This window comes from Rattus norvegicus, chromosome 11 (genome assembly GCF_036323735.1).
Source record: "Rattus norvegicus strain BN/NHsdMcwi chromosome 11, GRCr8, whole genome shotgun sequence".
Taxonomy (NCBI): Eukaryota; Metazoa; Chordata; class Mammalia; order Rodentia; family Muridae; genus Rattus; species Rattus norvegicus.
In genome coordinates this window covers 26,015,438-26,028,216 of record NC_086029.1, presented here as the reverse complement: position 1 = coordinate 26,028,216, position 12,779 = coordinate 26,015,438, and the positions used below count along the sequence as shown (strand labels likewise).

Below are 12,779 nucleotides of genomic sequence, written 5' to 3'. Positions count from 1 at the left end.
ATCATGATCTAATGTCCTCACAGTGGTTCACAACTCAAAATACTATACCAATAAACAATAGGATTAATTTCAGTATATGAATCCTATAGGCATAAAGATTCAATGCAAACGAAAGGCTCAATATTTGTTTGTTTTCTTTTACTTAAGGTCCAAAAATAAATACTTTTGACTTTGGGGAGCATAGGGCTTATGTTCTAAATCCATTCCTTGTCATGTGAGTATACGTATGGAGGAACAAATTTAAAACTGTAACTGCAGGTGTGTCTCAGTGTATAAAATGCTTGTCTACCATAGAAATGTAGCCATAGATTAGATAGCCAAAACTCCATAAACTGGGCTTGTTGGCACATGCATATAATCCAAATACTTGGGATGCTGAGTCAGCAATATAATAGTTCATCTTAGATGAGGTGGCTGAATGTGAGCAACAATGGTTTACGTAAATCATTTTATTTACACATAGCATCTAATCTTTGAGCATTTCACTAAATACTGCTCTCTTCAAGAAGCAATATTACTGAAAGACATACATGATCTGTGATGAGTCTATTTTATTATTCCTCTTAGTTCTAGTGTTTTTCAACTCACTTCTCATATTTTCTGAATATATAAAACTTCCCTTTCAATGCTCTGCAACTTAATATATCTTCATATTTCTTAAAGCTTTATAGGCAAAGAAAAATTTCTCCCTACTTCTCAAAAACACCTCCTTATGACCTCCCAAATTTATCATGAGATCAGTTTATTGAATATCAAGAGGATTAACCTAGCCAAGGTGAAGGTTAGAACCATTTGGCAATATCCTAAAACATGGCCTTCTGTGTCTGATGTAATTATCAGAAGTACAGTCGACTTTCTGTGCATTTCTGTAACTCATATTGGAAAACCTAGATCTAGTCCTTGGGCCTCAGAGTTAGTAGGATACGGTAAAACCTTAGTGGTAAAACATTATTGTTTTTTATTCTTATTTTTGCGAGAAGGAATCCAGCTGCCATCTTTGTACTTTCTGTGAATGCCAAGACTCAAAACATTGAACGTGTTTGTTTTAATGTACCTTGGGTTCATACTTTTTCCAGCTTTCTGTGTTTCTTTGGGAAGTGTTTCCATGAAATATGAATGTTAAGGGTACAGATGTTAACACAGTGTTTGTCCACTCTGAATTTCTAGCAAGCTCCAACTCTTGTTTGATCCTCCTAAGACTGGTATTGTAGGTGCTCACCATAGAACCTGCCTTTGTTTATATGTGGGTGCTGGAGGATTGAAATCAGGTATTAATGCTTGCAGAGAAGGCATATTACACACGCACGCATTCTCTCTAGCCCCAAGTCCCACTAGTTTTAAGACTGGGCTTTGTAGATTCTGAATATAGACTGACAGATTTTATTGTTGATGGTAGAATATCCTAGTACCAAGTGGCATATCCCACTTTTCAATCATTGTTATGATTACTGTATCCTTGTGTCAAGCTACTTTCTGAAGAAAGGGAGTAATTTTCTCTGTATCCACTGAGAAGAATTTGGAATAATGAGAAATGTCAGTTTTTCTCCCAAAAGCAATATAAAAAGTCCATACACATTCATAGACATACTTGTTTCTCTTATGGAATATCTCTTCTAAGCAGGGCTTGTTGAATCCAAGTCATGTATCCTTGAAAGAAATAGCCTGATCAATTCTGGACAAAAGATGGTAGACAGTTCCCCCTCTATGAGTTCTCCAGAGATTATCCTCTCTTGAACTGTACTGTCTTTGACCTCGTCATTAATTCCAAGTTAAGACAAAGATTTCTTCTCTGCCACAATATAGTTTTCTGAAAATTCATGAGCTCATTGGTTCCTTCATTTAAATATTTAGTGAGCATATATTATAGGTATTATCTCTCAGTCTCCTGTACCTTATATTCTAGTCAATAAACAGAGGTTCAGACCAATATGCATGCATAAATAATAACATAAATTATACTAATGGTGATTGTTGCCATGGAGAGAAACAACAGAAATTGTAAAGTATTTCAGAGGTAGAATTTTAATGTAGGGTTATCAAGGAAAGCTCAACAACAACACGAATATGATAAGAGGCAGGAAGAATATAAATAAAAGAACAATGTTGATGTTCAAGGAAAGGTTATCATAGGAGCTGATGTCAGCAATTAAAAGCCCAGTGTTTATTTGATATTTTTTAAAAGGAAAGTAAGACTATAACTAGAGCAGAGAGAAAAACAATATGGACTATGATGCCGGGCAGGTAAGAAAGGAGTAACATTGAGGGAGCTGTAAGCTGAGGATCTACTATGGGCTTTTATAGTGGAAATTTCCTGGAAGGATGTGTGTGTGTGTGTGTGTGTGTGTGTGTGTGTGTGTGTGTGTGTGTGTGTTTGAATTCATGTTAGTATATTTTGTATTTTTAAATTTGTATTTTTAAGGTAGGAGAGTGGCATAATCTTATACTTTTTATTTCCCAAATGTCAGTCTAGATTTTGTATAGGCAAGAATAAGTGGCCCTAATATAAAAATAGAGACAGTTGGAGGATCATAGAAACAATAAATGGGGGCGGGGTGCTTCATGGCATCCTCAGTGGATCAGTGAAAGCAATCAATAAGAAAGGTAAGATATTGGAGATGGAAGCAATGGGATTTGAAAATGTAAGTTAATATATGCCACAAAGAAAGGGATTCAAAGACAATGTCATAGCTTGGGCGAAGGTATAGAGTGGAACTGTAAAAGGAGAAACACGACAGTAAAAGCGTAAGTCTTTGTATGATGATGCAAAGCTATGTTTCAGTATTAAGCATAAACTTCTGAGCTGGCCTGGTTGCTGGGACACAATGGCATGAGTTGGGTCGTAACAAAAGAGAGATTCAACCTGGAGACGCTTGATTGCTCCGCCTTCATCCATCCCCATCGACCCCCATTCACTTACCTGAAACATAAATGAGAATAATAAGGTACCTATGACATTGGCCTGTCATCGATTGACAATAGCTAACCCCCAGCGGGCCAGGGAGATACTCTAGTGAATTGACTTACTTGAAATAATTCCACGAAGAATGGAATAATAAATTTAATTTAAGTAAATGCATTGGATTAAATAGTTTTATTTTTTCCACAGCCATTTGTAATTCCAACCCTTTCCAGTTTATTTCAATGTGCATGCAATATCCTTTATTCTTAGAAGATAAAATCTCCAAGGATATTATACAATTACCAAGCTATATAATTTCAAGTCAAATTAAATAGGCATCAGAATTTTAGCTGCCATAAGCAAATGCCATTTTGGCCATTCTAGAAATTAAACAGCTCAGATGGTGAATAAAAATCAATGACAAGATATGTTATTTTAGAATTCAGTACAATCCTTCCCCTCACTGACAGACTAAGCCCAATACTGAAATGAAATAATTAATTTGCATTCATAAAACACACATCAAAGGAAACCAGTATTAAAGGTAAAGGGAACACCAAGCCCATTAGATTACCATGCAAACAGATAGCATATTATTGCAGTAGATCTTCATTTTGAAAGAAGGGTTCCAAATGCATCCCTTTTCTCATCAATGATTAGCAGCTCTTAATCTAACATGAAGACACTCACAAGAGCTGAGAATACTACTTCAACTTGCAACGCCGAGAGCACATGCTCAACAAACCAGTAGCATCCTTCCAGTGGAAGGAAGTATTTTGCTTATAAAATAAAAGATAAAGCTTTAAAAAAACACAAACATTTTTAAAGGGGAATTGGCTTCTTGTGTACAAAACATTTGGTTCTCCCTTTCTAATTTAAAAAAAATATTATTAGAAAAAAACATGTTTATAAAAGTGGAATGAGAAATAATTGCCCACATTGAGTAGAATATCCTTAATTCATTTAATAAATGTATATTGCAGGATGTATAAGTTTTATAAATAAGGAATATAATTGTCTAATCTAAGGGCAAGCCATGAACTTCACAGTATCTCATAAGAAAAATCAGATGATAAAGACACAAATGAATGCTTAGAAGAATTGAAAGTCCTTAACCATGGCATTTTAGAAATCATATTAGAAAGATATAACAGGAAATGCAATCTCCTAATTAATGACATTCAAAATATAAAGATGACTATCTGAAGAGTTAGCAAGGGGAAATGAAAATTAGCTCATTTTCAATTTTTGTGTTTTCTTCATTTCCCAAGTTTAATTTTAAAAGCTCTTTCAAGATGAGTTAAACCACTCCGGACTTGTCGAATCACCTCTAAAAGTTCTTTCAAAAATGTATCCGGCCCATTTCAAATTTCCACAATGCACTGTCTGCATGACTCAGCACATAGCACATTCAATGCATGCTCTGGATATTAGTTATTACGTGTGAAAATTAATACAAGGGAAGATTATAATGTATTTAGTTGTAACTCATTAGGCGGGATCAGTTGTCAGACAAATGTTAATTGCATTTAATGATGTTAGCTTAACCCTGTGACCATTGCTCCGTGTGGCACACACTAGTACAGAGAGAGCCATATGCTATACAGGATGTGGCCTGTGGTCCCTTATTTACAGAGCGCGATCTCTCCCGAGGAGATCTTTAAGAACGCTATTGTTCTTGGTGGTGTTTACTAGCACAGCTGCTAGAATCTGTAGTGATTTTTCCCCCTCATAGTATTCTTACCTTGAAAAGATAGAATATTTATATAAACCACACACCATCCTTTACCTTGAATGCCAGCCCCTAGTTTGCTGTTGAAAATATGGTCCCTGTTGAAGAGATACATGAAAAAAGTCGATTTTATCTCAAAGATGAGATGGCAAGAAGGTAGAAGACAAATCAATACATGCATTTTGAATAGCCATTAATTGACTTGCACTTTCCACAACATTTTGCATGGGTGATACTTGTAAGGGGGCAAGGGTTTTTCAGTGTTGGGCCGGAGGGGTGGGATTGTTTTCGTTTTTTTTTTTATTTTGCTCATTTTTTTTCAACTTGAACTTAAATTTGTATTTTTTTTTATTAAATCTTAGTCCATTCTAAACATTATTCAAAATTTTTAGATCTTCCCCCACCACCAGATCCCCCACCAGGTCAGGGTTTAAGGCAGCAGATAGGCCTGAGCCAACACTCTGGTAACGTGGAAAGCTCAACAGAGAGGAAAGGAAGCTCTCTAGAGAGACAACAAGCAGCCAACTTAGAAGACACAAAGAGCTCATTGGATTGTCCGGCTAAAACTACTGTAGAGTGGCAGCATCAAACCCAGGACTGGATAAACTCTACAGAGCGCCAAGAAGAAACACGGAAAGCCCCACACAAACCAGGGGTTGGATCAGGTGTGTGCTGCACAGTTCCAGAAAGTGTGACTGTACTCACTTTTTGTTTCCTACCGGGTATATTAGGAATGGCAACTGTTTAAGGGCATCTGGATTTGCCTCAAATAAGTTCAACCTGAAATTCTTCAGAGGAGTGTAACAGCACACTTCAGTAGAGGCCTATTCCACAAGTTGATCCGGTATGAGGTCTTTGCATTTAGAAACCTCCAGGTTTCATCTGGAGTGCTCAGAACACAGCTTAATGTTTTTAATCCTTTAATATCCATATTGAGTTTTTTTAAGAACACTAAACTTCTCATTTTATGTCAACTTAATATCAACTTGAAACTGATGGTTGAAGTAGGGAGTCATTTGAAAGGGAGTTAACATCTTTCAAAAAGGGAGAATTCTCCTTTTCACAGAACTGCAGAGATGAATAATCAGATATCCCAAAGTTAGAAAAGGAAGATTTGAGCTGGTATGTTGTTCTTCGTATGACTAAATGAAGTTCAGTGTTAACACTTGGATGGGAAGGTCACTTATTTATAAGAAATACTTTCCTTAAACCCTTATAATATAAACTTCGTAATTCCTGCTTAGACATTATTTGGTGGAGGGGTAAATCTGTTGTAAAAACTATGGTTTGGGGGGGGCATTCACCCCTGCTTAGTGTCTACTGGACGTGAGCACACAGACACATTCAGAACAGTGTCCTTTTCTACTCTCTATTCATTTGTACTCAGTCATGTCTAGGTTTGTTCTCACTCCATGCATTTCTCTTAATTACCTCATGTCACCATGTGATGTTAAAGTCTTAGAAGGTTTATTTTGTCAAGGGACCAGAAATGACAATGGCAATATCTAGATCTACTGAGACATTTTGGAAGGTTACCAGCTGTTACAAAACACTATGTGCCCTGTCTCATTAAATACTATCTGAGGAGCAAACGGATAGATTCAATCAGTAGGTTTTATTCACTTAATCACGACGTATAGCCAGAAAATTGGAAGAAACAATAATGGATGTGGAGGGGACAGGACATGGTGAACAACTAGAATAAAGAGAAAAGCAGATCTGAGTATTAACATACGGATATAACACAATTTGGTTTTTTGGAGACACGATATCTAAAAGGAACATTAATATATTATAATGAGTGTTTTGTTCTCTTTTAATGAAATGCAGAACTTTTTACACAATGGATTTCTGACTCAAGAAATATCAAACGTTTAGGAAACTTATTTAATATATATTAATATAATATATATATTCTTATCTAATTCTATATCCACAACCTAAAACGATTTCTATATCTATTTCCATAATTTAAACTAAAAATAAAATCATTTTTCTTTGGTCTTACTGGGAAAAATTAAATTGAGCTTCACTGACTTCCAAAAAGATTTCTCAGACACTGTTTTTGTTATGCCAACTATGGTTCAATTCAGCAGCCCTCTATTACAATGACTTTAAACCTTGCAAATACTATGCTGCCCTTATCCCCAAATCTCTTTTGATTTAGTCCAGTCAGCATGCATTGTAGAAAAGTTGCCTGCATGTGGAAATTCCTCTAATATCCAGAACAAATTAAACTTTACCCCCATCCCTGAGCTCCCAGGGACTAAACCATCAACCAATGAGTCCATATGGAGCGGCCCATGGCTCCAGCTGGGGGAGGGAGGATGGAAAACGAGAAAAGGGGATAACATTTAAAATGTAAATAAATAAAATACCCAATAAGAATTGTAAAAAACAAACAACAACAGAAAATCAACTTCCCACTTCCCATTTTGCTGGAAAATGGAATAAGACAGTTGTCTTTGAGGACTGGGTTTGTGCTTGGCACCCGTGTTGCCGTTCAGTTCAGTCCTTTATGCTTGGTTTTCTTTTTTTAGAGGAGTCCCTGGTGCCCTACAGCAAGCCCAGCTTCCCATCTCCAGGCGGGCACAGCTCATCCGGAACAGCCTCCTCTAAAGGGTCCACTGGTCCTCGGAAGGCTGAGATTCTGAGGGGCAGCCACCAGCGGAATGCCAATGACCTTCTCGACATTGGATATGTGGGCTCAAATAGTCAAGGGCAGTTTACAGGTGAATTGTGTAAGTTTTTTGGTTCCTTTCAAAGGCCGTTGGGATCTCTGTATTAAATAAACTGAGTGATAAAAATTTATATCTGCTGAGAAAAACAAATTCAATTATTTCACCCAGGATTTGCTCTAAGTTTAAGGATAACTGTTTAGAACAGTCTATGATATAAGCATTTCATTGGCATCTCAAGTTGATTTAAAGTGTATAAAATTCTTTTAATGTAAGTAATTAGTCTTAATACTTACAAGTAACATATTTGGCAAAGGGCTCTTCACCCTTTAAAACTGGGTGAAATAAAGAAAAGGAAGCAAACTGCCCAGTTGAGAATTTTGGGTATTTATTGTGATTGGAGCTGAATGTACCGTCTATGTCTTAGTCCTGACATTAAAAAAAATTACATGTTCTTAGTACCTTTTATGAACCTTTTTAGAAGATCCTTCTACTCGAATTAGTTGTTATTTTATTCTTACATTTTAAAAATGAAACAAATGTAAATTCTTTGTAAATCTACATTCTTCCATGAAATGTCAGTTTACTAGTGGACTCGCATCAGTGTTGGGAACTAGTTCATCCTGTGAGGACTGCAAACTACCTAGAACACTGCAAAGTTCTACAGGAATCTGAGTTACCACCCACTGGCTACTGCTAAGTTTGCTACCATGGTTCATTTGTAACTTCTGTTTTGACTCACCTACATTTAGATTTTTCGGTAACTGACTTTGTGGTATCTGTAGCTGGTACATCCTCTAAGAAAACAAACATGTGCATCCCATGCCTGCAGGCTTCCATTTCCCCTCACGGCCTTCAAAGGAGATTATTTAAACTCACGAATGCAATACTTAGTTGAGAATCTTCCGTTACTCTCTACTTGCTTTGATTTTATTGATAGTCAGGATAGAGGAGTATTTAACACTCGAGAAAGCTATGCTTAGACCTTTTTCTTCTCTTTTGCAGAGTAACTGAGAGGAGACATACAAAGACGCTCTGAGGACCATCAGGTCCAAACTCATGGAAGTGATGACATTTAACAGTGCAATGAACAATTTCTTTATTTATGTACTATTAAAAAATACTGTAAATGCAATGTAAAGACACAGCCACACATATCCCACAGTTCTTTTCTTGTGTCCTTCTCTTACTTACACCACCCACCTTAACTCTTTCTTGTCAGGAGTATATAAGAAAAAGAAAGAAAGCAAAACTCGCCCTCCAGGAAGAAAAGGATTTTCCTCTGTACATAATTTCTTTGGTGCATTGCTATGCAAGCTCACTCTTTTTAACTCTGTTCGTATTATTGTCTGTTCTTATTGGTCTGTTGTACTATATGTGAATTAATGGGCTGTGGTACCATATATTAACTTTTAATTGTGTAACTTTTTATGTTTAAATTTTGCACTGCAATTTTATTTGGTGATAAGCACAAATCTCTCCTCCTCATAACATGAAGAAAAGATTGAATGTGAAGGGAGTGTTCTGTACTGTAAGCTAGGTGGACAATGCTGGTGTGACCAATCCTGTTAGACGGTTTTCAGTTGGGGGTGTAGAAATAGGAAGATGCGAAGGAATGATGGGTGTTGGCAAAGTCTTCTTGAACCATCAGATACTGAGTCAATTTTAAGAAGCAGAAAGATGGATGCTATTGACTATAGCAGGGGTCAAAAGAAGGGGCTTTGAGTCTAGACAGAATATGTAAGAAAGTATGGCGGTGGCAAAGATGTACTAACTTGCTTTAAAAATCTTATTAAAGTTTTATTTAGAATGAACTTCACTGGCCATTGTAATTAACCCATCTTAGAATTACAATGAGCAAAATAAAATCAAGGTGGTTCAAGAGATCTGTATTTATATATTCCAGCTTTAAAAAAAAACAGCAGTTTTGAATTACCATAATTAATCTCTCCAACTCATTAAGTCAGACTATAACATAGAGTTCCCCAAGGAAACAAAGAAAATGAACTCCAGAGATTCCAGCAAATAGTTAAAGGAGCCACTTATTGTCAGGGCACACTCGGCTGCTCTGGACTATAAGCTCAGTTGTAGTATTGTGTTCGTCTTTCTAATACACATACAGTACATAATAGAGGATGTAGTCACATCACTTCGGTTCATTTCTTTGCTTTTTTTAAAAGCAAACCAATGCATTCTACATACAATTTTGTGTTTCTTCTGATGAAAACGTGAAACCAATGCTACCACATGTATAGCTGAGTTATCAGTGCCTAAGGGCAGTGCTCGCAGTGTGTTCAGTTTCTGGTTAGTTGATTTACTGGGCTCAATATTTTCTGGTACAGTCTCAGAAATTGGCCACCAACTAAAACCTGTTTGACCCATTTTGAATGAGTAAATCGGAAAGAACAGTCAAAAGGGAGAAAAAAAATGCATGTTTATACACTTTTTAAATAAAACCAAATCTTGTACGTGGACATTAATGACAGTGTCCTGCCTCATTTGTTTTCACGACTTTGAGAACAAGGAGTTCCTGAACATCAATTATGTATGCTCAAGATAAATGTGACTTTGAAATGTATGTTAGCTACTGTACATGTATGTAAGTCAAGTAGATGATAGCCTTCCTAAAATTACCACTTATGATATTTTCCCATGTGCTCCTTACAGAGCTTAAGTTCTACTTCAGCCGGTAATTTTTATTATTTCTCTTATGATATATTCAATAGATGGTACCTTAAAAAATTCTCAGTGTGATGGGCAATATATTGAGTTTTCAAGTAGGGGATATTTATGTTGACAGTACATGCCTTGCATCATTGGCTCAGATGCCAATTCATGGGACATTATTGTAGGGAATGGATAATGTAAGTACACGGTCCTAAGGGTCCTTCTCCACGGGCAAGCATAGAATTTGAGGTTCTTCATGGGTTCCAACATTTTCTTAGTGCTCTATCCTTAACTTCACTGAAGTAACAAAAAATTCTGACACACCCTTTAACAACTTTCTACCATCAGTGCCTGAATTTTATTGAAGTTTCGTATCTCTGGTACAAAGAAATAGGAAAAACTGAACAGTTTCTGTGGGGAAAAAAGATTTATGTAATTATTGTCAATTCTAAGTTGTGATGAATTTAACTTTTCGTTTATACAGTTCCTGATATCCTGACCTCTATTTAAAAGCATGGGATCTTTTAAAATACATATTTTACTTGTGTTTTCACTGTATGTTCACGAATAATATAATTTAGTGGAAAACTTCAGTATATCACATGTATGGCAACTGACATTTGCAGATTATTATCAAACCAAATCATATGAATTGATATCTGTAGATCACTTGATGACTTACAGAACAATTTCAGGTTTTAGCACCATGTCATTCTGATTGTTCTCAGTATATGATCATAATTATATTGTGTTTATACAGATTGCAGACTGTGATTAGTGCAAAATCTTGTATCTGATATCTACTGTAAAGGTGAACTAACATGCTCTGGTGATTTGAATTCAGGCATAAGCAAGCTAACAGCAATACAAAACTTTCCTCATCTAGGTATTGGACAAATCCATTCATCATCAACCATCAGATGGTTAACTGAGAAACATATACCTCTCCCCCCATGAAAACCCCATCTCTTTTCATCTTGTCGTTGATTGAATGTGATAGAAAATCTACTGAGTTTACTCTTCTGTGGGCCTGAGCAGAAACATGCATAAGCCATCAAGAAGGAAGTCTGGGTGGGAATGAACCCTCATCTTTTACTCATAGGCAATACTGCTGTGCTGTCATGGCAGACCCAAGCACAGCTTCTTTCAGAACAGGCAACATCTCCTTAGGGAATGTATATATCAGTGCTCAAACTCAGGTATGCCAGTATAAACAGTAAGGCTCCCTTACCCCCCCTTTTCATGCCCTTTGACATAAAGTAGGTTAGAAGACTATAAAGCTATGAAAACCCTCGATTCCTTCACAGGATTTGGAGCAAGTTTATGGAAGTATATGGGACAGTCAAGACCAATGTAAATACAACCGAAGTAAAGAAAAGCCTTGCAGAAACGCACACTTCCACTAGCAAAACAGATTTACCATGTTCTATGTGGTAGTTTAACGCTCTCCATGTTTAAATCCCATCGTCAATGGGATTTAAGTTGTAAGTTTATATGTGGTTTCACATCCAAGTTCTAACTTAATAAATTTATGCAATTTGTTTCATTGATGAAAACACAATATTCACATCAGTGAGCTCCCAACTGAGGATCGCTTTTCCGAAAAAAGCAATCCTGTCAGTATTAAAGATATGCAGAACCATAACATTCACTACTAATGTTATTTTGTTCAACTACTTCTGTATAGTGTGAAAAGGGGGTAGGGGCACAACCGTTTCCACATTATCTGAGAGGTAAAACTATTTTTGCGTTGCTTGGTCCTAATGGATACTTCAAATGAAACACCATACAATTTTAAATGACATGCAATTTATGAATATTTTTTACTCTTATAATTTTAAAACCATTTGTTGTGATTTTAAAGTGTTACAAGATAGGAGATTTTGTGGTTGTGGGTAGACTTTTTATACTTTGTTTTATAGCTGAATTTTTTTCACTGTAGTTTATTTGAGTGAACAAACACTATTCCAAATCTCGATGTGTTTCATTTGATATTGTTAGATGAGCAAAGAAATTGGCATAAAATTGATTCATAGTATTGTCAATGAATTGTGTATTGTGTATTCACTGGGAAAAATAAAAATATATTCACATTTCAATTTTGTAAAAAAAAAAGCCATTTATGTAAAACCAATTTGTCTGTAGACAAACCAAAAATAGATCCTGTGTCACTTTCAGAATTCTGTGACTATTTTGTGGCCCAATATTCCTATTTCTTTTTTCTATTCAAATATGGATCAGAAGTGCTAAGTAGGAAATAATGTTGACTAGTTAGTCATGATTAAAAGACAGCAATAAAGACTGCAAGTATTTGAAATTATATATCCTACTCTGTCAGCACTGCTTTCCAGACCTACTGCCTGCACCACAATGAAGCTTAGATAGGCAGTAAACTGAAGGAAGTGATTTGAGAAGCAGGATTACTCTAAGTTATTTTGAAAGGTAAGTCAATGGGATTAGAAGCAAGCAGCCCTTATTTGTTTGTTTAAAAATGTTAAAGATGCATCTCTGTTAGAACATATATTTGTTATCTTTAAAATAATGACGAAACAACAGAGAGAGAGACAGACAGACAGACAGACAAACAGATGTATAGACAGACAGACGTATAGACAGACAGAGAAAAAAATCATTTAACCCTGAAATACTCACTTAAAAATACCTAAGGAGCACATAGTAAGAGGACCATGTAATTCAATTTCATTTATTTTATCTAAATAAGGAGAGAATTCAAAACTATGAGAATAATTATAAATAATGTATACAGTACAATGAAGTGATATATATATATATGTATATATAT

At 35.9% G+C, this 12,779-nt stretch overlaps 1 protein-coding gene across 36 annotated transcripts in view; it reads left to right on the top strand.

Moving 5' to 3' along the window:
* Robo2 (roundabout guidance receptor 2) overlaps positions 1-12,298 on the top strand; it is a 1,567,832-nt gene extending 1,555,534 nt beyond the window's left edge. For 16 of the 36 annotated variants that reach the window (XM_039088674.2, XM_039088673.2, XM_039088671.2 and 13 more), the window contains 3 exons: positions 5,024-5,296; positions 7,172-7,372; positions 8,315-9,789. In XM_039088674.2, coding sequence (XP_038944602.1) covers positions 5,024-5,296; positions 7,172-7,372; positions 8,315-8,316 — 476 coding nt within the window. In that variant the 3' untranslated portion in view covers positions 8,317-9,789. Of the gene's footprint in view, positions 1-5,023; positions 5,297-7,171; positions 7,373-8,314 lie in introns of all 36 variants that reach the window. The other 20 variants (XM_039088680.2, XM_039088687.2, XM_039088684.2 and 17 more) reach the window with 5 other exon arrangements.
* Positions 12,299-12,779: the final 481 nt, after the last annotated feature.